The following is a 27725-nucleotide window of genomic DNA, read 5'->3' as shown; positions in this document are numbered from 1 at the left end:
TGCAGATTTTATTCATATCTTAAATCTCTGACAAGAATAATAATCCAAGAATCCCAAACAATTCCATTAAGTTGGTCAAGCAAGCCTCCATTTTCTCACACTCCTTTCTGAATCTTTCTCCTTTTCTCAGGAGATTCTTTCTCGTCCTACCCCACTAGGAACATAGTCACCTCCATTCAAGCTTTCCTCCTGCCCCCAATCTTACCTGATTCCACTTCCATCTGCCCCACTCAACTATGCCTGCCCTGAGCTCTCTCTCCTTGTAGGTCCTATTGTCTACAGACACATTGATAAACTTATCTAAGTATAATGAGGACATTAATACACATCCAAGAATCGGCCCTCTTAGTTTGCAACTAGAGGAGGAGAGAGGAGCATTTGGGGAAATAATTCAACCAAAGAGACCAAAATTTGGTCCAATTACAATGTCTCAACCATGGGGGGGGGAGGAATTATGAGTATAACACAGTGCCTACTACCCAGATGTGGTCCACAGCCTGAATGCTTAGGAATAAGGATAATAAGTGAAAAACAACCACCAAGAGGGATTGTTCTCTGACTGCCTATTTCAGCATAGAAAGGAACTGACCTGATAAGACTTTGCTGGGGGCTGAGAGGAGGGTGCAGATGGGGGTCAAGGCCATCTCCCATACTCTCCGGCAGCAGCACCAGTGAAGATCCAGATCTGGCTTCACTTGATGGCGGCAGCAGCAGCAGCTGGCGCCCTTGACAGAGGACACAGTGGCATCACAGGACATCCCTGACTTTCGGAGTGACAACAGCTTCATCAGCAGGAGTAGCCAGGCTACATGGAGATATCTGATGTCATGCATCCCCAGTAGGGGTAGAAAGAAACCAACATATTGCAGTGGAGGCCTTGGGTATCAGGGAGGTTGAAGGGACTTGTTTCAGAGTATGTGTGACTGGGGGCGCCCAGAATTCACGGGAGAGGCAGGAGTGAGTCTCTGAACAAGGCTAGAAGGTCCAGTGTTTTATAGGAGGTATTACAAAGAAACAATGTTTTGTACTTTAAGGTTAACCCAATTTTTACCCCCAGGTGTGGTCTGAGGATAAATGTCTCAACATGCTACATGGATGATGTTGGTTAAGTGATTACTCTTTCCAGGAACAGTTTGCATTTTAAGAGGGACTTCTTGGAGACAATACCTTAACCTTTGTATATCAACACTTCCCCCAACTGTTTAGTGAAGTTGTGGGCTAATGTATCTCCATTTGGGCTCAATACTCTACTTGTCCAGTTTTTCCAAGGCTGAAGGCCCCTGCATACGATGAGATGGCTCTAGGTTAGGAAAAGATAATATTTGAAGTATTTAAAGTTAAGTTTCCAGTCCCTGAGCCCCTAACCCCAGACTCTTCTTTCCACTTCACAATGAAAACATTTTCATTTGGTCCTACAAAGCATTATAATGAAAAAATGCTATTAAAATAATGCTATTAGGAAGGTATAAAAAGTTACCTGCAGCCATTTAATTCTAACCTTAGAAAAATAGAGATGATAAATGTCAGTCTTCGGCCTGATGTTTTTTAGCATTCTCATTATTAATGTACGTATGTACATAATGTAATACGATTAGTAGAGATGTGTCCAGTTTCACCAAATATGGAAATAAAAAAGTGACTTCAGCAAACATCTTACACATCCACACTATGTGATTAGACGCCAGCAGCAGTTTTAAGAGGATATCCTAAGTGTCCAATAAACACTTAGAATGACAGAAATGGAAGGTTCTTCAAAGGTCCTCCAAATCACACAAACCAGTTTAAAGAAAAAAACTGAGGCCTAGGTAGGCAGTACCTTTTGTTCCACGGCCAAGCTTGATCTAGAACCTATGTCTCTCCACTACTCAAAGTGAATTCCTTCCCTTCTAGATAAGGCTCTGGAGATTAACGGGATGCCTGTCCCCCATTTTAGCCAGAATCTCGGTTCCAGGGCAGCGGTCAATCTCCATTTTTACCCTCCAAACATTGTGGTCTCTCCAAACAACCACGCCCAAACCTGCAGCATAAATGTTCCATCACGTAAAGCGGTGTCCCACTATACACTCTCCGTTATCACATTATTCCCGGAAACACCTAACCCAGCTCAAAATCCATCCTATCTGCTGTGGTCTGAAATGTTACAGCACAACCCACTCCCTGCATCCTTGCCTATAACATGCACACATAAGTACACACATGCAAACATGCACACAAAATATGCTATCTTTTCATTAAGTGAGGACGCAAATCACACAATCATTAAGGAAACTGACCTTGCTCAATAGTGCCCAGGATGACAAGGAGTCTGTAAAGATAAAGAATGAATTCCCTCTGTTCCCTATGGGACACATAACCACAGCTTAAGCAGCTCTCTTTGAACAGCTGGACATCTGGATGTCATTTGAGATGGGAGCCATAACTGCCCTTTGGTATTAATATCTTTTTTTTTTAATTGTTGCTAAGGCCATGAGGAGGAACCAATCATGAACTCATTCTCCTTCTGACATTGCTTACAGTCAGCCAAGAATAAATTTTCTGCCTTCTCTGAACCTGCAAGCAGTTAGAGAAGGAAATATATCACATTCTCAGACCCAGGAATAGCTGAAGACAAAGGCCATTTTAAATGGCAGCCCTCAGTTTAAGAAGAACCGTTAAACCGATCCAGTCAGAGACCTCAGAACTGCCAGGATGTGAAGTCAAGGTCCTTCTGTTATCCATGTGGTGAAAAATCAGTTTCTAATTCCCTTCTGTGACTGAATTCTTGCGAACAGATGTTACACCAAGATGACTGTGCTTGCAGTGTAGAAAGAAAGGAAAATATCAGAGGAAGCTGATACATTAACTGGACAACTCAGGCTAAATGACATGGATCATATTTCACTACATTTATTCTTTCTGTAAAGTGTGATAAATCTTGAGATTCAGAACCCCAAAAGGGCAAAAGACTATGTCCAAGTTTGAGAAGGCATGCAGTACGTCTTGTATACAGAGGAATGTCAGTCATCATCTGTGTATATTCTGATCACAGCCCTTGCTGTTCATTCTTCTGTTAACCTCCACCTGCCCATCAGATTTCTCATTTACAACCTCATCTCCTTCCGAAAACCAGTGATGACATGGCCATAAACCAGGAAGATCCAGCCCTTTGAAACCTCTGCACCTATTCCAGAGAGCAATACACCTGCCCAACTCTTCCTGTCCTCACTGATGGGACCTGAGGATCCATTTCTGAAACCACTGAGTCAGAGGCATCCAAAGGAGTCGATGCATAACCATACAATTAGCATGTGCAAAGGAACAAGACACTAGGAATTGAAAAAAACTTAATACCCAAGTCCAATTCCAGATCGACTCCGTTAGAAATCTCTGAGTGTGCAGTTCAGGCATAGAAATTTTAAAAAAATCTCTCCAGGTGATTTTAAAGCACGGACAGGATTGAGAACCACGGGCTTAGCACAATACAGAACCCTGGGGACTGTGGCCACGTAGGTAATATTATACTGTTCCAAAGTCAATGATCTTTCAGGCAAAGATTATCGAGGTAGAACTGTAAAATACTTCAAATAGCATGAAACGTGGTGTGGCAATTTTAAAATATGGCCCCAAATTCTTTGTCACTTCTCCCATTGAGAAGTAGGGTATATGTCCTCACCTCTTAAATATGAATGGATCTTTGACCGCTTCGTTTTAAAAAGTACAGCAGAATTGATGCTATCTTAGTTCTGAGGTTACATCACAAAAGTGCGCAAAGTAAAATTTCCACTTTGTGGGCTAGGAGACTCTTTTTGGAGCCCTGAGACACCATGTATGTCCAACCAACTTGAATCACCACGCTGTGAGGAAAATCAAGTCGCGTGAAGAAGGCACATTTTCTCGATGTCTGACCTGAGCTCCCAGCCACCATCAGCTTCAACTGAGAAACTGACAGATTATTTACAAATTCTGGGACTTGAAAACATCAGTATAAATAAGTGGTACAATATAAATGGAGTACTGTCTCTGAATTTGCCCAACAAACATGCATTTTCTAGTGTTTGTTTTGTTTTGTTTTGTTTGCAGTACGCAGGCCTCTCACTGCTGTGGCCTCTCCCGTTGTGGAGCACAGGCTCCGGACGCGCAGGCTCAGCGGCCATGGCTCACGGGCCCAGCCGCTCCGCGGCATGTGGGCTCCTCCCAGACCGGGGCACGAACCCGTGTCCCCTGCATCGACAGGCGGACTCTCAACCACTGCGCCACCAGGGAAGCCCACATTTTCCAGTTTTCCTCCAAATCTAAGATCACTCTTGCTTTAAGCAATCAATGAAATTACAAGTGTTTGAGGCTCCATATTGTTTTTCGTGTTTTGAATAGATAGAGGCTACATTTTAATTGAAATAGATGGAAAAAATACTCTGAAAATGCTAGGAAAAGGTCTGTAACATAAAACTGCCTAACTTCAAAGAAACAACCAATATTATTTTGAAATATTAGAGAAATGAATGGACTTTAATCATTGAAATGGTGATCTAGAAGGCTGAATGGGGGTCCCCAAAAAAGGCACATCCATGTCCTAATCCCTGGAACCGGTGAATGTTACCTTATTTGGAAAGGTCTTTACAGACGTAATTAAGGCTCTTGAGATGAGATCATTCTAGGTTGTATAGATGGGACCTAGATCCAATGACAGGTATCCTTTCAAGTGGCACAGAGGAGAGATTTAAGACCCACCAAGAGGAGGCAATGTGACCACCAAGGCAGAGATCTGAGTGAGACAGCCATACATTCGTCAGGACTGCTTACAGCCACCAGAAGCTGGAGGAGACGAGGAAAAGATTCTCTTCCAGCGCACCAGAGGGAGTGTGGCCCTGCCAACATCTTGATTTCAGACTTCTGGCCTCCAGAATTGTGAGAGAATAAATTTCTGGCTTACCAACCAGTCTGTGGTAATTAGTTACAATAGCCACAGGAAATCAATACAGTTGGGAAAAAAAAATCTTCATCTAATTTTCTGCTTCTACACAAGTGCAAAATTTAATAAATTGTAATTTTATTCTTTATAGTTGTCTCCTTATGCGTCTACTTACAAGACAGATTTCAGCTTAAAATATCATTTCTATTATAAAAGTGTCAAATTTTTATAACTATTGTTATTTTTCTTTAAGTTTAATATTTCCCATGCTTTTTTGGGGGGGCTTTTTAATGTATGATCTAGCAGTGATTTTTAGGCTGTATTTATCAGCAACCTAAATAGAGTACAAAGTGAAGCACTTGACTGAGCATTCTGAATTGTGCAGAAAGTTTGTTTAAGTACGTTTATATGTTTAATATATAAATTCGGGAGGTGAGGGGTGGAAAGTGAAGCACTTGGTACAGAAAGGATAATAAGGAGAATGATATCCTTGCTAGAAAGGATACAGTTTGTAGGGAAATGTCTGCAGACATGCTTTAAAGAAGGCTGGCAAATTCCAATAGTGGAACATCCTACAAAAGAACTTACCAGTCAGTACTCCTCAACATTGTCGAGGTCATCAAAAATGAGCAAAGTATGAGAAATTGTCACAGCCAAGAGGAGCCTATGGAGACATGAAGACTAAATGTAATGTTGTATCCTGGAACAGAAAAAAGGACATTGGATAAAAATTACGGAAATCTGAATAATGACTTTCGTTAAGAATAATATAGCAATATCGGTTCATTTAACAAACGCACTACACAGTAAAGATGTTCATGAATAGGTGAAACTGGGTGCCAGATATGCGGGAACTCCCTGTGCTATCGTCTCAATTTTTCTGTAAATTTAAAGCTGTTCTTAATGTCTATTCACACACACACACACACACACACACACACACACACACACAAACGGCTGTCTCTATCAACATTCCTATTTTAAGTAAGAAACTAAGGTTGAGGGAAGTGAAACATTTCATACAAATCAGCAATGTTGAGGAAATTTTCTCGACTTTCCCAGAATGCTAGTCCATACTGCAGAGAGTTATTTAATAAGGCTAATTATTGGCGATGATCTGAAAAGGTAACAACACCAATAAACTTTTCTGGACTTGCAAAGAAAAAACAGCTGGTTCTGCTGGCAGTCGAGTTTCCACAGCTAACTGGCGTGCCATCTGCTCGCAGCATAGAGTGGTAACCATGGTTCACGTGTCACACCAGCGTTCGTGTTAAGAAGTTTGCCCCAACAAGCCTGGACAACTTCGCTTCCGCGCAGGTTGCTGGGGGGAGGGGTGGCGGCGGCAGCATCCAGAGCATGTATATCGTTTTTCCACACTCCATCTGCTCTACCCTCCTCAGGCTGTGCCCGCGGTCTCCCCGCGCCGCAAGCCGCTGGACGGGCGGGTCTTTTACGCATAACAAAAGAGTCCTCCTCCTCCTCCTCCCGCCGCCCCGCGCCGCCCCCACCTTGGCTTCCCGCGGCCGCCCGGGCCCGCGTACCCGGCAAGAATTGGCTCCCGGGCCCGAGGTTTCCAGGTACCCGGAAGGGGGAGGGGGCGAGGCGGCAACAATTGGGCGGGTGAGGTCGAAACGCGCGCCCAGGAGCGCCAAGACTCCGAGGGGCGGCGAGCCCGGGCCGTGCCGCCGCGCGATTGGCCGGCGCAGCCTCGCCGGCCGCCGCTGATTGGTGGATTCTCAAATTCGGTCTCAAGGCGCCAGAGGAGGTGTTTTAGCGGGGACTGCGATCCGGAGCTAGAGTCGCGCTCGGCGTGTCGGAGCGCTGGCGCTGCCCGGACGCCGCGGGGTCCCCGCTAGCGCAGGGCACTCGGAGCGGGGAACTGCGCGCCTCGCTTTCCCCGCCCGATGTCGCCGCCCGGCTGCTGATCGACTCGCCCAGCTGATCCCGCGCTGCTGTGGGGTCGTGGAGGTCCCGGTAGAGGCAGGAAGGCTCCTTCGCAAAGGGGGAGTAAGTAGCGTGCGGCCCCGGCGCTGGCGGGGAGGCGGGAATTGGGGCGAAAGGGGACCCTCCCGCCCCGGCTGCCAGCCTGCCACCCTTCCCCTCCCCGGCTGCCGCAGGACCAGGCGTGCGAGGGGTGTCTGGGCTCCAGCTCTCCCTCCGGCCGGGCAGTAGGGAACTTGCCCTTCCTCACGATCTGGGGGTTTCATTGGAAAAGTTTATATTTGGGGTCTGCTCGGAGGCCTGGGAAAGAGCTGCGCTGAGCGCTGAGTGGGTTTGGTCTAGCGATCAGGTTTCCTTCCCCCCTGATTCAAAACCCCTCAAAGCCGAATTCCTCCCCGTTCTTTGCGCCAAAATTAACTGACCTAGGAGACCCTGTGCTTTCTGACAGATTTGCCCTACACTCTCCTGACTTGAAACTTAATTTTGTCCTGTTGCTTTTCATTAAAAAGTATTATTTTTATCGGGGTTTTTTTCTTCCCAATTTCAGTAATTACTAAGCACACTTAAGTGTTTGTGCTCGTTCGTGTGCGTTTCGGAGAGTTGGAGTGGCCACAATCCTGAAAATTCCCAGGATGAGTTTAGGGAGCGGAAGTTCATGTTCATGAGCAAGTAATAGATATTTTTGTTGAAGGAAAGAGTATCCAATTTAAAGTCATTTTCTAATGTAACTGTGCATTACAGATGGAGGTAAATTGTTTAACACTAAAAGACCTGATCAACCCCAGACTAGATTTTGCAATTGAAGATGGGGAAAATGCCCAAAAGGTAAGTGAACTTAAATACCTTAAGTTCTATCATATTTACGATGGTGATGTCTAATTCAATTCAAGATTCCAAAATGCCACTTGTATTTGTCTTAAAAACATAATAATCTTGATGAACATTTTAGGACTATGCTTTTCTTTTTTTTTCTTTTTTTTTTTTAATGGAGGAGGCATCCAACCATTATTGTTGAATTTCTCAGTCATTGTGCAGTGGTTAGATGTAATGTTGAAACTGACTTATATGAATCAAAGATATGCTAGACACTGCAATCAAAGGTTTGTAATAACTGTAGTTACCAAGAGTAGAATTAGCTAATGCTGGGCAGGAATATTAAGCCTCAGTTCCCAGGAAAATAGACTGTTTCACTCTAAATGCTAGATTATTAAAGTGCAGTGAAATGTTCTTCATCCTGATGGACCAGCTCCTAGAGGTGGTTCCATTCTCCCAAGAACATGACCAGTGTCTCCCATATAGGGAGATAAAGTGACTGAGCTCACCAAGGACTCTTTGAATATTTTACAGTGTTACTTCTGGTTTTGCACTGAGCTTTCCCTTGTGGTTTTTGCATGACTTGTGATCTGTAAGACAATAGTAGCGTCTTCAAGAAACATTACAAAGTGAACCGGCCATAGCAATGTCTAAACAGGACCCATGTCAGCACCAATGCCCTCACCAGCGGGTGCCCTACCGAAAAGGTGTAATAGCTTGTTAGTAGCGAACACCTAAGCATTTTTGGGCAGAGGCAAGTAGATATGACAAACCTGGGTTTACAAAGTTTAAATATCAATCTGAGCATAGCAACTTCCATAGGCATTGAACTTCTCTGGTTCCTGGGCTTAATTTTAGGCTTAGCACCCACAATGAAATTGCCTGGTTGCAAAGCACCTGTTATATGGGCCTTTGAAGAATACTTGACAACCGTTAATTTTGGGTAGGTGTGAAACTGTATGCTTTTTCATGTAGGGTTTTTTTTCCCTCTACCATTTGATTTATCTTTGTTAGGAAAAGAAGTATACCAAAACATTATTCTTTTAAAGAGCATTTTTAAAGAATTCGCTATGCCATCTGAGAGTGGCAATGCCCAGACTTTAAAGTATATATTCAGAGTTTTGGCTTTGGGAGTTTCAGAGCAAAACTTTTTGTTTTCCTTTGTAATTTGGATGGGACAGCCTTGAAAGAATGTGTATACTTTTATATAAAGTCAAAGTGTCCACCTCTTTCCTTCTGGGTCAATGACTTTTTATCGTGCCTTCAACAAGGTTACTTCTCCTACTCTAGTTAGCCCAGTAAGTGCTGTGCCCAGCTGAGCTTTCATATTTTAGTGGGTGTAGAGAAAACCTCAAATGACGCCATAGAGGTTTGGGAAAGTGGTTAAAATGTTTGAAATAGAATACACGAGCAGGGCTTATTTCACCTGTCAAAGAGACGGCAAAGGAAGAGAACAGAGCGCTCCTGCGAGATGCTAGGCTGGGCTTTTGTCTCTTTTTTCACAGTGCTGTGAAGTAAAGGAAGGAGGATTTCTAGGGCTGCTGAGAACGTGGGATTCGGAGTCAGAGAGATCTGGGTGTGATTTCCTGCTTTACCATTTGTTAGCTTCATAACCTCAAATAAATATATTTATTCAGTCTTTGAACAAATATTTATGTTTCAGGGGCTGGGGGTACAGCGGTTTAATAAGTCTCCTAGCTTTCCTAAGCCTATTTTTTTCTTCCATAAATTGAAATTAATAAGTAGCCTCTCCTCTTTGGGTGTCTGTAAAGCACCCAGCAACCCATACTGTTCACACCTTACTCTTCTTTTTTTTTTTTTTTTTTTGCGGTACGTGGGCCTCTCACTGTTGTGGCCTCTCCCGTTGCGGAGCACAGGCTCCGGACGCGCAGGCTCAGCGGCCATGGCTCACAGGCCCAGCCGCTCCACGGCATGTGGGATCCTCCCGGACCGGGGCATGAACCTGTGTCCCCTGCATCGGCAGGTGGACTCTCAACCACTACGCCACCAGGGAAGCCCCACACCTTACTCATTTGAACTGACAGCCCAAAGATGAATATGATGCAGGCCTGGCCCTCGGTTACCTGAGACACTTTCAGGGACTGAGATGTAAAACTCACCAACTAGACTGTGATTTGGTAAGAGCTATAGGAGTGGGAACCAAGTGCCCCAGCAGAACAGAAGATTAAGAAAGAAATTCATGGGGAGCCTAGGGCAAGTTGGAAAGCTTCACAGAGGTAATATCTGGGCTGAGGACTTCAACTATAAGGAAACAAGAAGGAGTAAGACGGTCATTATAGGCAGACTCTATATGAGTATATGTGCTGTGGACATTCAAGAAATGTTCAAAGTTTCCAGAGTGGCCAGAAGCTAGTGGTACTTCTTGAAACCCTCTGGTGGGTGCCTGGAACAGTATCCTATGGGTCAGTCGGCATTTAGAGGACTTATCTTTCTTGACTGTCTGATCTTCATTGCTCAAGGTCTACAGGTAGGCATCCATCTTCTTACCACTCACGGAGAAACTTTTCTTTAAAACATAGAGGAGTTTTCAACGCCATTACCCCATCTTACTGTGCCCAAGTTGTGAGATTATAAGCAAGACTCTCCTCTTCAGTTGTCTACAGTGCATTTAGGAATGACAAAAGTAGAAAAAGGATGGTTTGGGATGAAGCGGTGGACAACAAGGATTGAGCTGTTGGGAGGGCTTTGTGAAGGAGATAACACTTGAGCTAGGGCTTGAAGGGATGAGTGCTAAGACTTAGGCAAGTAGAGAGGAAGGAAACTAGTAAAGAAGTAAATCAGCATGGTAAATTTGGGGACACGCCTAGACTTAGTGGGCATGGGTTTTCTTTGAAGGTCATTCATCTTTTGGGAGTGGTTAAAAAAGAAGGTGAGTTCAACTTGAAGCATGTATTTGTACCCGTGTGATTACAGGTAAATAAATATGTACAAGAGGCAGTTGGTTGCCTGATCTGGGAATTCACGGAAAGTCCTAGCCAGTTACAAACTTGGGAATTAACAACATACAGGTTGGTTTTAAAGCCTTGTACATGAGTGGGTGAGCTGCCCCGGAGAGAGCAAACAGGGAGGTGTGGAGGGCTGAGTTTCTAAGAGGGGAAAAAGAGGAGCCAGTGAAGGAGGCTGAGAAGGAACAGTCAGAAGAGAACCAAGAGAGAAAACAGTGGTAGCTCAGAAGGACTGAGAGTTTTATAAAGCAAATAGTCAACAGTCTTAACCGTTGCAGTGAGGTCAAGTGCAATATTTTGCCATTGACTTGTCAACTGACAGATGACCGAAGTGAGAGCAGTGGATCAGAGCAGACTGGTGGTTTGAGGAACCCCCTGGGAGACAGGCAGGGGAAAGCCCTCCGTGTGGATTACTAATTCTGGAAAGTGTGCTCTGAAGGGAAGGAGAGTTGTTAGTCAATAGCTAGAAGGAGACGCCTCCTGACGTGCCTGTCATATTTGCAATGAGTCTTAAACAGCAGGTCGGGTTTCAGTGGGCAAAGCTTAGCCCATGGCTTTAGAGTCAACGTGATGGTGTGCGCAACGGCTCAGATGTGATAAAATTTGGGGCAGGTTTGAAGAAGAACGATGGACTGTTTGGACAAAATGTGGGACGTGCATGAGATGGGACCGGAAAGGAGGTTGGCAAAATGTCACCAAGGGCCTTGAACAGGCTGATGTCTATGTACTATTTGAGGTAACATGATCAAAGCTGTATCTGAGACAGAAGCAAGACTAGAACCGAGATCTTCTAATTACCAGGTCCTTTCCATGTCAGCTTACAGCTCAGTCATAATGCTGGTATAATAAATAATAATGATGATGATGGTGATGAACATTTGCACAGCACTTCACAGACTACAAACTGCTTTCACTCTCATTATCTGATCCAATCCTCACAGCAACTGCATGGCAGGTAAGCCAAGGTGCATCACCTCCATTTGCACATGAGAACTGGAGAACCCGTTTCCTGGGGACTGTCTCCAGGCCCTCTCTAATTGAAGAGGTGATTTCCAGGGTGTTGCAGCTTGACTTCCTGGCAAGCAGATCTGACGTGGAGATTAGTGTGCAGGTGGTTTATTAGGGAGTGCCCTGGGGATGGGAGCCCATTTAAGGGAAGGGAAGGCAGCAGAATTAGACAGAGGGAGAAGCAGAGCTGCAGAACAGTCTCAGTGGAAATTGGGTTTACCCCATAGGGAGTTCTGGGACGACCCCTCGGAGGAGTCCTGAGTCGGGGTAAGGGGACCAAGCTGTTACATGTCAATGCTGCCTCTCCCAGCCACTGAGGACAGTACCGGCCTCTCGGGAAGGCGTGTGATCCCGGATGAGTCAGCCCTCTTCAGCCAAAGCGTGAAGAAGCTTACTATTGACATTACTCCAGCAGCTGGGGAAATGAGTCATTCATTCCAGAAGTGAGCCAGGTGCATCCCAGTGTCCACCACATGGCTGGGTAGCCTTGCTGGAAAGCCTTGGAGATATATAATTTGGTCTGAACCCCTTATTTCAAAGATCTGGAAACTTGGGCCCAGACAAAATGAACAATTTGTGCAGTATCAGAAAGATATAGAGTGGAGTCAAAAACCGCTCTATTTCTGAATTCTCATTCCAATCCCCTTTCCTTTGCCTTCTACAGTGTCAGGATTGCAGGATAGACAGACGGATGGATCAGGATGTGATTAGATTGCAGCTGACTTTCTGCCCACCTGAAACCTCAGAAAACAATTTGCTTGGCATTTTTTTCTGTTGAGTAGAGGTGTGATAACGATCGTAACCTACCATGTGACATAACTCCCCTTCTACTTTAAGTATTACTTAAACTGTAGTGAAAATATGTCAAAGTGCTGGAGGAAATAATTCACCTGAATTGCTCCTTGGTAGGGAAAAAGTAGGAGCTCAGTGTTCCTGGGAGGACAGGTACCATGAGGGCTGTGGAGAAGAAGGATGAATCTCTGCACCTCAACAAGCCTGGGACACGCCCTCCACCGTTGGGATACCTTCTGAAATAACTAGATAATCAAGGCCCTGTGTTCCTTGAGCACATGCGAAGGGGAAGGCATTGTGCCAAAAACTGTGAGGAATGGGATGTGTGGAACTAGCTCCCCGACCTCCAGAAGTGCACAGTCTCGTCAATGAGACAAGACACATGCCCAGGGAGTTAAATAGCAGTACACTGTGCTATGTTATATTAGCTCTGAGGGCCAGGATGGATGGTAATAAAGAACAGGAAGTGGAGCGGGGGGAGAGAGAAAAGCTAGGTTTTATTGAGTGATCACTATATACCAGGAACTATTCTCATAACTCTGGAGATCAGTGTTTTTATGAACTTCATTTTCAGTTGAGAGAATTAAAGTGAGAAGGGAATTGCCTGCTCTCACCCTGCTGATAAGTAGCAGAGGCCGGTAAGCCGGCCCTACCAGCCCACATGCAGAGCTGCTTCCCATGCTGCCTCTCCACAGAGGCTAGTGGGGCCCCATGGCCTGCTGGATACCTTTTGCTGGAGCTGCGAAAAAGATAACTTCCTCCCAGTTCACACCCAGGACAAGCTTACTTCTAGATGCAGAATTTTGGAGACTTCTGCTGTCAGCTATTTCTTGCCTTACCAATGACTTTTATACTGACTGAGGTTGTATGTGACCTTGGGCAAGGCACCGTCAGTGTGCCTCAGTTTCTTCATCTGTAGGCTAGAAAAATACTACTACCTCGGTTACAGGATTGGATGAGGAGTTAATAGGTGTAAAGTGCATGAAACAGGTATCATGTGTAGCACATAATATGCACTCGGTACTTTCCCTTGAGAGTTCCCTTGTAGAAGACTTCATCAGAATTGTATACTAGTAGGGATTTGTTAAGAGATTTGAATAGATGCACTGCCTCAGGCTGGATGCTTACTGCGGCAGTGGTGTGAGAAATCGTCACCCCCATCTCCACCCCTTTCCTGCTACCCTAGGACAGAACCTCACCATGGCTAGCTGGCAGCTTCTGCTGATCCAGAAAACAAGAGTTGGCCTGCTACCGCAAACTCCAGTTTCTCCCAATTTTTTAAAATTTATTTTATTTATTTATTTTTGGCTGCGTTGGGTCTTCGTTGCTGCGCGCGGGCTTTCTCTAGTTGCGGCGAGCAGGGGCTACTCTTCGTTGTGGTGTGCGGGCTTCCCATTTCAGTGGCTTCTCTTGTTGTGGAGCACAGGCTCTAGGCGCGCAGGCTTCAGTAGTTGTGGCTCGCAGGCTCTAGAGTGAAGGCTCAGTAGTTGTGGCACACGGGCTTAGTTGCTTCGCAGCATGTGGGCTCTTCCCGGACCAGGGCTCGAACCTGTGTCCCCTGCATTGGCAGGCGGATTCTTAACCACTGCGCCACCAGGGAAGTCCATCCCAAACAATTCTTTTTCCTTCTTCATATGTTGCTCGTTTATAGGAAAACACTTTTTTTTAAACCACTGTTCAGCCAAAATCCAAGCATGCAATAATCTATAGAGTGATATTGTGTGCAGGAAAGGGAGTGACAGATATGTAATTCATCCACCTTCCTAATTACGTAAAGGCACTATTACCTGGAGGTGAGTTCAACTATGGGAAGAGCAGAATCTTTCTGGGTTTGAATGGCAAAAACTTATTTTAGGGGAAAGAAATTTGTTTCGGTAATTTAGTAATTCCAAACGCGAGTTGTGTGTACTTAGTCCTTTTTCTTAATGGATTAATGAACCCATCATTAATCTTTTCTTTTAATTATCTAAGATAGTCTACTCAAAGAGTCTGGGGGAAGGTGCTAGGCCACAAACTATTATCAAGCTGCAGCACATCACGAACAGAACTTGAGAGTTCAGCACTTAGAAACCTCTACAGTCATTCAGTCGATCTGGCCCCTGTGACCTCTAAACCTGTGCTCAGTGGTCGCTTCTTGTCGAACAAGCTGTAGGTCAAGTTGAGTGGCAAACTCAAGAGGAGAGTCACATGTGATGGGAGTTGCATATGAGTCCTATGAAGTAAGACCGTGTATCAGTCTCCGGGAGTTTCCAGTCTGTGAAAAACCCTGGTCCTTCACCAGGGGTAGTTTGAGAAGCACTGCTCTGGGGGAGTGACATTAGATAGCTGGGTGGTTTGAAATGTGGCATTTTGTTGGATGCCCTTCCATTCATCTGTCCTGGTAATTGCTCTATTAGCACTGGTGAACATTGAACAAAAGCATAATTGCTCTTCACTAGTTAGTGCAAACTCGTAAATAGTGTTTAAAAAAATATGTCACTTAGAAGCAATATGGGCTCAACCCACATTTGCTCTTATTATCGTCCCCGCCTATTACAAGCATTCACCGCGACGCATAACACTCATGACTTCTTTCACAGAGGTGCCGTGAAAACCATGCTTAAAGGGAGTAGCAGCCACTCTTCGGTTCCCATGATCCTTCTGTTTATTTTCATTAGTCCTACCTATCCTGATACTTTTCAGCCCTGAACGTATAGGTCTGTTGGTATTTTCATGACTTAGTGAATAATGGGAATAAAGTGTACTGTTAGCTGATACCTGCCCTTTCTCATTTTCGCTAAAAGGTCTCTTTTTTAAAATAGGAAAATATATTTGTTGATCGCTCAAGGATGGCCCCAAAGACGCCAATAAAAAATGAACCAATTGACTTATCGAAACAAAAAATCTTCACTCCAGAAAGAAATCCCATCACTCCAGTTAAGCTTGTCGACAGACAGCAAGCAGAACCATGGACACCCACCGCTAACCTGAAGATGCTCATTAGTGCTGCCAGCCCAGACATAAGAGACCGAGAGAAGAAAAAAGGACTGTTCAGGCCCATTGAGAACAAGGACGATGCATTTACAGACTGTCTGCAGGTAAACAGGCTGTGCTCCTAAGACCTTTCATAGTATTTTAAAATGTTTACCTGATCATTAAAAAGTCACAGAATTCTCAGTTTTTCGGTTACTATTGAGTCAAAAGCAGTACTCCACTTAATCTTTTTATTTATTTACAGCTGAAGTGGAACTCTTATTCTATATCTCATTTTTCATAATGAATGCTTTCTTTTCTTCTGTATGATACTGTCTTCACTAGTACACATTTTTAAATGATAATTTTTTTAAGCAATGATATTTAATAATTTTGATCTAATGAAGAAATTTGGATTTTTTTTAATGCTGCCATGAATTATAATTTTTGCTTTGATTTTAAGGGTAATATTAATCTAAATGTTTTTGACTTGGGGAATTTTATCATTCTCATGTATGTTCAGTTCGTTGGTTTGGGGCTTTAAAGTTAAATCTTCTTTAAATTACCTGTCCTGTAGGGAACCAGAGCTACTGAATAAGCAGCATATCTATACTTTAAAAAAAAGTTTTTCTTGGGGCTTGAACTGAGCCTTTTTCAAATGTGAGTTGATAAGACAAGGACACTAGTTTAATGTACTTACAGTAAGAAAGAATAAGGAAGAATAAGATTTAGCTCCCCCTGTTCAGTTCCATCAACCCTTGGTAAATTGTGAAAAATAAAGAGTCTGGTGACACACTGCAGGCAAGTACATCTCAAATTTTCACGTTAATAGGAATTACACAGGATCTTAGGAAGAGACGGATTCTGATACATCAGGTCTGAGGTGAGGCCTGAGGTTTTATACCTCTTAACATGCTCCTGGTGACGCTGATCTCAGTCGAACAAGCACGCTAGTAGCAAGGGTGTAGCAACCTATAAATCAAGGCTGTAGCAACCTATAAATGACTGCATTGTTCATTTTTTATTTTAAACAGTAGACTCAGCCTCAAATCACAAAGGAGGAAAAGTTCAGTTCAGAGAAAGCAATAGGTAAAATGTTAAGAAAATTAGATTAGGAAATGCATTTTAACCAGAATCTAGGATGGTATGGATTTAGATGTTCCCCTCCACTCGCCAATACCACCCATTGCAATTTCTCTGTTCAGATGTTAACTGTGACATTTTCCTCCTCCCTCTGTCTGCCCTCTGTAGCTTGATGTTGTTGGGGACAGTGCTGTGGACGAATTTGAAAAGCAAAGGCCAAGCAGAAAACAGAAAAGTTTAGGACTCCTGTGCCAGAAGTTTCTAGCTCGCTATCCAAGTTATCCACTGTCAACTGAGAAAACTACCATCTCCCTAGATGAAGTTGCTGTCAGTCTCGGTATGTATTGTGGGATCACCTGGAGGCCTGTCTCCGGTTACGGTGAGACGTTGATTCCTCGGGCAAGCCAAAGGCTTCAGATCACCTCCTTTACTAAGTAAAGAGTTGACCCTCAAAAGAGTGAGGACAGGGGCTTCCCTGGTAGCGCAGTGGTTGAGAGTCCGCCTGCCGATGCAGGGGGCACGGGTTCGTGCCCCGGTCCGGGAAGATCCCACATGCCGCGGAGCGGCTGGGCCCGTGAGCCATGGCCGCTGAGCCTGCGCGTCCGGAGCCTGTGCTCCGCAACGGGAGAGGCCACAGCAGTGAGAGGCCCGCGTACCGCAAAAAAAAAAAAAAAAAAAGAGTGAGGACAGAGGAGCAGGTAGAGCTTTTCTTCTGTCATCATCATTATGCATAGAATTCCAGGGAGCCTTTTAGGCCTGAGGGTCAAACAAATATTTGGTTTTTTTAAGCTTAAAAAATATGTTTACAGAAAACTCACATTACAAATTAATATCTAATATCTTAATCCCATGTTATTTCAGTCAGACTCAAAAGATATTTAGAAATATCCTTCTGTTTATTTTTTAAAATGCTTCAAAGAGTTCAGAACTGGTGTTATTTTTGTTATAAAGCACGATTTGAAAGCAAGAGCATTATGTTTGAAGCCCTATACTGTGACCTTCACAGCAAGTCTGCCCAACTAGTAAAAGCACATCTGGATATAACTCAAACAGCTAAGCCTTGTAACAAAGAGGAATACATGCGTTCGCACGGCGTGGGTGTGTGTAATGTGCAGTGGTGTCTGGACTATAAATATGCCGACTGCCGATTCAGAATAGAGACTCCTAGTGGACGTGGATTGCAGTTGGTTTCAGAATGAACATACTGTTGACAATAAATAAGTAGAAATCACATGATTTGAAGATGTCAGAGTGTCCCCTTAAAAGATTAGGAGGGTTTACATACAGGGGAAAGAAAGGCTCGAAGAAATCAGCCCAGTAGGCTTTATGATAGAGTATATTTTTAGTTTGTTTATTAGTTCTATATCTTCCCGTAGCCCAAAGAATGTGACCCAGTAGATGGTTATCACTCTGAATTATTCAAACTGATGGCTAAAAAGATTTTATTTGCTGGAAATTGAGGTAATGAGGAACCAGTGTGTTGTGATGGGAAGACCATGGGCTGTACTTTGAGTAAGACAGAGCTGGATTTCAAGCCCAGCTCTCTAATTTACAAACTGTGAGAGCTTTAAAAAGTTAATTATTCTTTTCTCAACTACAGCCTAGGGACCATAGCACCTACCTTGCAGAAACTTAGAAAAGTTGGAGATAATGTCAGTAACATGCCCAACTCAGAGCCTGGCTTACTCTTATTGCTACATGGAACAGTTTCTACTCAGCTCTCATTAGAGGTACTCCCCCCACCCCCTCCACCATCTTCAAGCCATCCTGTGATCCTCTACAGCTAGGAGGAAGCAGAGGGCTTTGACGGGGGGCCATTTTAGAACCCGGATGTAGAATACAGTATTCTGGCATTGGTAGCAATGAACCAAGAAGGGGAAGGTGAGCCAGCTGGACAGAGGCTTGGTGTTGACATAGCTGAGGAACTGGGTCCGGAAACTAGTCTTAAGAAGATGAGGGTAGGGACTTCCCTGGTGGCGCAGTGGTTAAGAATCCGCCTGCCAATGCAGGGGACACGGGTTTGAGCCCTGGTCCGGGAAGATCCCACATGCCGTGGAGCAACTAAGCCCGTGCGCCACAACTACTGAGCCTGCGCTCTAGAGCCGCAAGCCACAACTATGAGCCCTCGTGCCACGACTACTACAGCCCGCGCGCCTAGAGCCCGTGCTCCCCAACAAGAGAAGCCACTGCAGTGAGAAGCCCGTGCACCGCAACGAAGAGTAGCCCCCGCTCGCCGCAACTAGAGAAAGCCTGCGCTCAGCAACAAAGACCCAACACGGCCAAAAATAAATTTAAAAAAAAGAAGAAGATGAGGGTAAAACAACAGATCATACGATGTCTTTCTCATTGGGGTTCAGGAAGCCACCTTCATCCATATACCCAGGCCTCATCAAGAGTCCTTGCACTGATGACAGTGCAGAAGACAAAAGATTAGATGTTGGAAAGCTACATTACAGGTCCCAGGGAGGACAGAAGAGTGGGATCCTACTCTCATATGGGCTGTAAATCCCCATGTTATAACCGCCTGGAACAGAATGCCAAAGATTTTTGCAACAGCTTCCTGCTGTTTCACAATTTCCAAGACCTGCCAGATGAACCTGCCATCTCTCTTCACGTGAGATCGTAAAAATGAAGTCCCTTCCTAGAAGCTGTTTCAGGGGTAACCATCTCCTGGGATTGAGTCTAAACTCCTGCTCTATCCCAGGTCACAAGCTTTAAGACCATATTTTAACCAACGATGTGCAAAGCATTCAAATTGCATTCATTCCCAGTTTCTGGTCTCATGTAGATTCGATACTGATATTATAGAGAAGAGGTTAAAGAACTGGGAGTGACTTTAGTAAATGGAAAGTTACACAGCCTGGGAAACTATTTATTGAGCTGAGATGCTCTTGATAAGCTCTATGGGGCATAAGGGAAGCATGGTAACAATTGGTAAATCCTCAAGGGCATAACTAATGCCATGCCTACGATTAATCGGATTGCCTTGAATACAAAAGAAAAAGAAGGCTCAGCGCCAGGGAAGACTTTCCTGGCAGAGCAAGCCCCAGAGTTACCTGCAGGACTTGAGACCTGTGATGTGGGAAGTTTAGGTGCACCCAGCCAGTGGACAGTTAGTCCAGATTGCAAAGGTGAGTGATTATTCAGGCAAGTAGCTGCCTATGGGCTTTTGCCAGCACCACCTTCTGAACACTTATGGTGCACAGCAAGCATCATCTTCCTCTCTTAGTTGTCCCAGTCTTCCTTTATTTCTTGAGGTGTCTAGCCACTAGATGGAGACTTAGCAGCTTGTGTCTAATACAGAATAACAAAACAGCCAGACATATGGCTGGCCCTGGGCTGTCTCAGTTGCATTCACATGACATTTCTAATGGGAAGGTTTGTAACGTTCCACTCTCAACAAGATGTGTTAATATATGAAAACAGACTGGAATAAGGAGCCAGGCAGATCCGGACAAGGGGCTGCTGACTGCTCTGGCCAACACCTTCCAGCAGGCATCTGGCACCAAAGCCTGAGCTTTTGAGAGTGAAGAACCTTTCCAGGTCACGAGCCGAAATGTTCTGACTGCAAAATGCCTCTTCATGCACGGGGTAGAATCTCCTCTCAGCTCCACAGTTTTCATTGTAACCTGGTTTATTTCTTGTGTTAAATCTTTGAAAGGCCAAGAGCTACGTGCACCAAGTCTGCCCTGATTATAGAACAGCTCTTGGCAAGTGAAGAGAAAGAAGGCATTTTTGTACCTGGGCCAGTCTTCTGAGAGATGCCTGGAGGCTTTTGTTACGGATACTTAGGCGAGAGCACAAGGGGCCAGTTGAGTCCCCAAAGCCTAAGGGCCTATTGCATAACAGGATGAGTCAAGATGGAAGATTTAAAAATCTGTTTCTACTGCCCCCTCTTATGCTAGCAGGAATTTTATGTATCTCCAGTGCCACGCAGGAAGTACTGATATTTACCAAATAACATACAAAGAGTAGATAAATTAACACCTATCAGAAACCCTTTAAGTTTATGATCACATTTAATCCTCATCATTTTATGAGATAAATACTAAGGCACAGAGAGATTAAGTAACTTCCCAGGCTCACCCGACTAGGAAGGGATAACGCAGGGATTCCAATTCATGCAGTCTGACCCTGAAGCCCCCGCACTTAACCAGCGTAAATATTTTTAGTAAATTCAATAGACTGCTGGTAATCCTGGCTATTTAGGGCGTGTTGGGAAAGTGGGTAGGGAATTGATGAACTGGATGGTCAGCCTCTGCTAGAGTTTCTTTCTGTGCTTTATCAATGGGCTGTTTGGCAGGATACAGTGAGTGGGAGCCCAGGGAGAGTTGTCCACAGGTGTGATGAGCAGAGGGCGGCCTGTACGTTGTTCCAGCCCTGGCACTAGCTTCCTCCAGCAACTTGAGAAGGGTGCCCAAGCCCTTGACTCCTGAGTTGCCAGTGCAAAATGGGAAACAAAATATTTACCATCTGTTTTCCTTACTGGCCATTAAGAGAATTAACAAGTAATTTTTTCACATCATTCAAACTCCAGGAAAGGAGAATATGGTCCAATAATGAGTTAACAGTTACCGGACACAGTTCTATAGTCTGTATAACTAGGATCACAAGTCAAAATCAACCATCCAACATTCATCAAGCATTTATTACTATGACGTGTGTTGCTGAAGCCCACCCGTTTTAACGCACTGAAATGTTCATGTGGTTTGCCTAACAGGTCCAAAGAAAAGTTGCTCTACTGTTTATGTAATACAGATGGAACTGTCATCCATCTCAAGGTGGATGTTTATCCTAGATCTTATCGAGAGTTGGATCCCAAGAAGAAAAAAATTTCTTTTGCTTGCATTCATATAGTATGAATTTGTTGAGCAATTTTATTTGCTGGGCAGAGTATCACACAAAATAGTCCACAGACAAGGTCCAAGCCTTCAAGGACTTTATACTCAGAAATGTTGGTCGGCATGATGATGGCTGGCTTCTCTTTTTCAAACAGGCGTTGAAAGGAGGCGCATCTACGACATTGTGAATGTGCTGGAGTCGCTGCATCTGGTCAGCCGGGTGGCCAAGAATCAGTACGGCTGGCACGGACGGCACAGCCTGCCGAAAACCCTGAGGAACCTCCAGAGGCTAGGAGAGGAGCAGAAATACGAAGAGCAGATGGCACACCTCCAACAGAAAGAGCTCGACCTGATGGATTATAAATTTGGGGAACGCAAAAGAGATGGCTGTCCAGATTCCCAGGATCCACAGTTACTGGATTTCTCTGAACCGGACTATCCCTCTTGTGAGTCCACGGTACCCACACGAGTAATGGCAGGGAGAGGGCGATGGTGTCTTCTGAAGAGAGTCACTGCTAAGATGGGAGGAACCAAATGGACCACCCTGGAGGGAGATGTCCTCTTATTCTCTCTCCTGAAGACAGGGAGACAGATGGCTTCCCGACTGGGCTGCCCACTCAACCTCACTGAAAAACTGTGTAGTGGCAGTTTCACTTGGTATTTGGTGTGTTTGGACCGTAGCTCTCGAACAGCGCTCCCGTTTCAGATTGACAGCCCCATGCTGATTCCTGCTTGTGAGCCTTTAAGGAAAATTAACTTGGAAAGAATTTCTCTCTCCAAAGGATCCTGTTTGTTTAATTATATACTGGAGTAGATGACTTAGAAAAGAACCCCATTAGCAGAAAATACTGATTAGAAAGATGGACAACCTTTATTTGATGCAGGTTTTTTTTTTTTTACTTATATTACATTGTTCTTCCCCTCCCAGCTCATATTTATGCTGTCCCTCCTTTAACCATTGATCTTCATTCTCACCCTGCTGCTCCTTGCTAAGATAATAAAGTGCAGGTATCCCTAACGTTTCACTTGCATTTATAAGCAATAGGAATGGAAGGGTGGGCCTGGCTTTCATTCCATTTACTACCTCATGCCTTTTAATTCCACCCTATGAGCCAGTTCTTATCCTCGTAACCAGAGGAGACAGCCATCTGTCGGCGACGGTTTGCCTGCCATCAATGGCAACACACATCTAATCAGTGTCTCCTATTTACTTATTGTTTATTTCTTCACTTATTTCTGAAAAACAATGGAAGAGGTGGGTGCCTGCTATGTGGAGGGTACAGTCTAGCTATTGTGGGCTCAGAGACATAAAAGTGGAGACCTTGCCATTGAGGGAAGTGTTGATGTTCTGAAAATAGTTCCTGGTCCCTAACTCTATCCTTTTATCCCTCTACTTTGATCTTTTCCAAAACTGCTTCAGGAAAACTACTTCATGGCTTCTATTCAATGAAGTATGAATATAAAGCATTTCAGAATTTATACCTACTGTAATTTTATGACCCACAAGAAAATCTGTCTTATTTCTTTGTGAACCATCATTTTATGATGTGTGTCCAGCAGGCTTCCGCTGATCACTGTAACAAGAGTGATGTTTCCATCTGCTGATACAGTTAGATAGGTCTGGCAAACTAGAGGTACAGTCTCTCTTGTGGTAAATTACGTTTTGACGCTTTTGTCTTATTCCCTTTGTAGCATCTGCAAACAGTAGAAAAGATAAGTCTCTGAGAATTATGAGCCAGAAATTTGTCATGCTGTTCCTGGTCTCCAAAACCAAGATTGTTACTCTTGACGTGGCTGCCAAAATACTGATAGAAGAAAGCCAAGATACGCCGGATCACAGTAAATTTAAAAGTAAGCATCTTCACCTAAATCCACTTATTAGCACAGAAAGAGTGGGATGTCATATGCTGATGTTTGCTGCCTCAGAGATTTAGAAAATTATTTTTTTTTGAGACATGCACTCCTTCCTGCCTTCATAAAGGTTCTTGGTGCTGTGAGAGGTAAGCTGGTCACATACCAGAATTCCTGTGAAAGTTCTGTCCGATGCCTTTTCCCCGGCAGAGTGGATGGTAGAAGCAGAATGGCATCCCACAAATGCACGTCAGGGAGGATGTAAGAGGCTTTGCATTTCTCTTTAGTATCGCTGCATCCAAGACGGCATGTCTGAGTGTTCTTTCCCTTCTTTCCTTGCCCCCTGCATACTCTTCTGATGGGTGGACATGAAAGTTGTCTACAGGTAAGAACCAGAGGAATGAGCAGGGTAGGGTGTAGGGGTGGTGGGACATGGCTGCTGGACGAGGAAAGTGTTTCCAAGTTTCACACCCCGTGCATCTTCCTTTTCCATCAAACTTGGGTCCTGAGCCAAAGGCCCCTGGCTCCTGGTAGCTCATTCAAGTCCTGAGAAACCATGAGCTGAACATTCTCTAGCTTTTTTTTGTTTGTTTCCAGCTAGAAGTATAGCCACCCTGTGAGAGAAATGACTAGATAAAATCCAGCTCTATGAGGGTTGGGAAGACTATGGCATCTGGGGTGAATGCTTGATGTTTCTGGTCGGTAATCAAAGCCCTTTGCTTGATCCTAGCCCTAAGTTCAAGTAGGTTTCCGACCTATACGTTGATTGCTTGAGTAGAACTTACTTTGTGGGCATGATCCTGCCTGTTTAATGTGTTACCACCCCTCTGAATTTCTCCCCCAATCCCTGTACTTTCAAATGTCTCTCACAAAACCTCTTCAGGCTCAGGGAATGCCCATCCCACCCCTCCCCCACTGGGTGGCCAGAACACTGGGATTAAAGGTGAGGCGCTACCTGTCTTCAGCACAGTCATACCTCGTAACCTGGAGCCCTAGACAGTCTGTGTGCCCAGCAGTGCAGTCTCAGGAAGCTCTGGGGAATCCCTGTCATTTTCACAGCCTAGCTGCCTGATGGAGCAGGTGCCACCACCTCCTGCTGGAAGAAACTCCAGGCAGGCTTTTGACGAGCCACAGATCAGAATTACATTTCCTAAGCCTTTCATTACAGCCCATTTCCCTCTCTTGGTACGTTTGCAATCACAGCGATCCTGGCCTGTCACCAGGTTCCTCTTGTATGAGTGTGAAGTTGTGGAAATGGGAGAACACAGTGACCTTCCCTTAGTAGTGTCATCAGATACATAAATCCTGGGTGATTTCACGCCGGAGCCACTGGTCTCCTTACGCTACCCCACTGCTCTCTGCTAGAGGCTTATATATGGTGGCTAGAAAGTGACCTGTCACATAAACTAAAACGTAATGGTGTTGCTGACCAATGTATGGCATGACCACAACTGTCTCTATATCTTCTAGCAAAGGTACGACGCCTCTATGACATAGCCAATGTTCTGACCAGCTTGGCACTGATAAAGAAAGTGCATGTAACAGAAGAGCGAGGCCGGAAACCCGCCTTCAAGTGGATTGGGCCTGTGGATTTCAGTTCCACTGGTAAGGCATGGTTTTGCTAGGGACCATTTTAGGTATAATCCCCAGTTCCTTTTCCAAATCATACACCCGCCACACAGTGAAATTGATCTTCACCTTCATTTCCCATCACCCACATCACATTCAAAATTAGACTAGTGACATCAGTCTTGGAACAATGAGCCTTAGTCTACAAATGGTTACGCTGGTTGGCTTACACACAGGTAACTTAGAACCTGGCAGTTTCTGGAACTATTAAATCACAGCTCTTTTGCATTTTTTATTTTATTCCAAAGTTCCTGGAAGTTTGGGACTGAGGATTAAAAATGACACTTCATAAAAGAAAAATTTTTTTAAATGACACTCCTTATGAACTCTGGTTGTTTGTGCATTAGCAGAGTAAAACATTGTTTTTCTTTGAAATTCCAGATAATGTAAAAATTATATCAATTACTATCCCAAAACTAATATGTGGTAAGATGGCTTCTAAATATAGTATGGATGTAACGAACACCTTTTTTGTAATTTATTTCAAAGGTTGCTAATGTCATAATTTTACTAAATTAGAGCAAAAGAGGGTATTATCTTCTGCTTACTTCAAAAGTAATATTTGCACAACCGGGGACTGGATCCTTCTGCACCAGCTACTTTATGTATGGCTATGCTGCCTGGAAAAAAGCCATTAAAGTTATTTTTAAGTTACCTTTCCAATTTTAGTCTTAGTAGTATAAATTCCGGCACTTAACCCAGGCTTATAAAAGATATAGCTCTCTACCTCATTTGTAACACATTATTCACTTAGGAACTAGATGAAACCACTTAAAATCAAGTCTAATTAATTCAACCCAGCAAGTACTTACTGCATGTGGACTATACAGGCATACTTCATTTTATCACACTGTGCAGATACTGTGTTTTTCACAAATTGAACGTTTGTGGCAACCCTGCGTTGTCAGGTGATGCTTAGCATTTTTAGCAATAAAGTATTTTTTTAACTAAGGTATGTACATTGTTTGTTTAGATGTGATGCTATCGCACACTACAATATAGTGTAAACCTAACTTTTATATGTACTGGGGAACCAGAAAATTCATGTGACTCCCTTTATTGCAGTGGTCTAGAACCAAACCCGCAATATCTCTGCAATATCTCCGAGGTTTGCCTCTTCTAATGCCGTGAGAGATTCAAAGACGTATGTGATACAGCCCCTGCCAGTGTGAAGTGTACAACTTTGCCACTTTCTACTCCTCTGCTTCTGGCTTCTCCCGGTCTTTTCACCTGGGAAGCTCTCTTCCCCCTTTCAACACAAAAATATTCTACTCAACCTTCAAGATGTCACTCAAACATCAGCTCTTGCATGAAGTTTCCCCTGATCACCCAGAGCAGAGCGTCTCATCTAAACGATTGCAGTTTAGCATCATGCTATTGTACTTGGTGATATTATGCTTTGTCCCCGCTGTACAATTTTGAGGGCAGACACAGTTTTTATTCACCTTTGATTACACCCTAGTACCCAAATCAGTGCTTTATGCACTTCAGTTGGTTAATGAGCTTCTGTTGAAGGTGTATAATTAGCACACATTTGAAAATTAGATAACTCTTAAGCACTGCGCATGGCAGTACCGGCTCAGTAGGAATTCAGAGAGGTTAAGTTCTTCCCAGTGACCTCTAAGGGATCACTGTCCCGATGTCCAGTGTCTTGAGAGCCATTGTTTTATATATTTTGTCCAATATTTTATTTGTTTCAGGAAGGAGGGTAGATATGATCCATTACTATCTTGACCCATTTTCTTCTTTTTGATTCTATAACTTCTGATTTTTTTTTTTTAACTTCGGATTTTCTAAACAGAACATCTGTTGGGGTTTTGTTATAAGAAAAAGAAAACTGTAAGGTGATTTTCTTTTTCAATATTTGTGTGTTTTAGAAAATGTAAGTCTAGCTGGGCCTTTCAGTTTATTAAATCAGTCTTATAATTTGAATGTACATGCTTTGAACTTACAACAAAATAGCACAGATGAGCAGGGTAGGAATGACTATCTGAACAACAGGGGTCATTTCTTTGTAGAATATAGGCCTGGTTCTGTATAGAAATTTCTGTCCTGATTTCACACAGGCTTATTTAAGCATAAAATGTGCCTCCGAGGCCCAGCCTTCTATTATCCTCACTGTTCTGCAGCATTTCAGCCGTGAAGTTTCTGCTGACCTTATTCCTTTGGTCACTTAGTAACTGAGCCTCCTACTGCATAAGAAAGAAATAATAAAGCATAATAATAGAAAACAGAGGTTCTTATACTCATTGCCCTAGGGCTGTGGCGTAAGAGGCTGATCTCAATTAATGTTAAAATCTCTAAATCTGCACGTTGGGCTGAGTATGATTGGGTTTTTCTTGGATATCTCTGCCCAAAGAAAGCATCTAAAATGCCAGGTCCATTCTAATTTGGGTTATAGAACATCCTGTTCTACTTTTGTTGCAGTTTAGATAATTTTAGAATATATATGGATTCAGTCTTACTTTAAAGTCATCCACTAACTTTTAAAAGGGACTAGTACAATACATTGAAAGGAATTGGGGTTTGACACAAGGCTCATAAAATTCCTTTGATTGTCTTAGTTTTTAATTTATAGGGTAGCTCCGTTACAATGATAGGTCCTCAAAGCCATATCTTAAAAAGGCTAAAATTATCCTGAATTATAGCTGTATAACAACACTACCAATTCTCTTATTTATTTAGATGAAGAACTAGTGGATGTTTCTGCATCTGTCCTACCAGAATTGAAAAGAGAAACATACGGCCACATTCAATTATGTGCAAAACAGAAGCTTGCTCGACATGGCTCCTTTAACTCAGATCAGGCTTCTGAGAGGATCCAGAGGAAAGTGAACTCAGAACCCAGCAGCCCTTACAGAGAAAAACAAGGTATCTGCCTTTACTTAATCCATGGAATCCATCAGTCACCATGTAATTGCAGCCCGACCCATGCACTGTCATTTTAAAGTGAGCTGACTC

General features: G+C 43.8%; 1 protein-coding gene and 1 long non-coding RNA gene across 2 annotated transcripts in view; one reads left to right on the top strand and one right to left on the bottom strand.

The window, feature by feature from the left end:
* Nucleotides 1-5584, bottom strand: part of LOC132433252 (uncharacterized) — a 92787-nt gene extending 87203 nt beyond the window's left edge. Inside the window, exon 1 of the long non-coding RNA XR_009521101.1 lies at nucleotides 5477-5584. This is a non-coding gene — a long non-coding RNA (uncharacterized lncRNA). The remainder of the gene's footprint in view (nucleotides 1-5476) is intronic.
* A 1266-nt stretch (nucleotides 5585-6850) lies between these two features.
* Nucleotides 6851-27725, top strand: part of E2F7 (E2F transcription factor 7) — a 29724-nt gene continuing 8849 nt past the window's right edge. Inside the window, exons 1-8 of the mRNA XM_060023860.1 lie at nucleotides 6851-6895; nucleotides 7571-7654; nucleotides 15210-15485; nucleotides 16612-16780; nucleotides 21440-21730; nucleotides 22977-23135; nucleotides 24606-24740; nucleotides 27450-27635. Of these exons, the coding sequence (XP_059879843.1) occupies nucleotides 7571-7654; nucleotides 15210-15485; nucleotides 16612-16780; nucleotides 21440-21730; nucleotides 22977-23135; nucleotides 24606-24740; nucleotides 27450-27635 (1300 nt within the window). The 5' untranslated portion in view covers nucleotides 6851-6895. The remainder of the gene's footprint in view (nucleotides 6896-7570; nucleotides 7655-15209; nucleotides 15486-16611; nucleotides 16781-21439; nucleotides 21731-22976; nucleotides 23136-24605; nucleotides 24741-27449; nucleotides 27636-27725) is intronic.

The sequence above is a fragment of the Delphinus delphis genome, chromosome 11, assembly GCF_949987515.2.
Source record: "Delphinus delphis chromosome 11, mDelDel1.2, whole genome shotgun sequence".
In the NCBI taxonomy this organism is placed as follows: domain Eukaryota; kingdom Metazoa; phylum Chordata; class Mammalia; order Artiodactyla; family Delphinidae; genus Delphinus; species Delphinus delphis.
The sequence above is the reverse complement of the archived record's forward strand: the minus strand, read 5'-3'. Positions and strand labels throughout refer to the sequence as shown.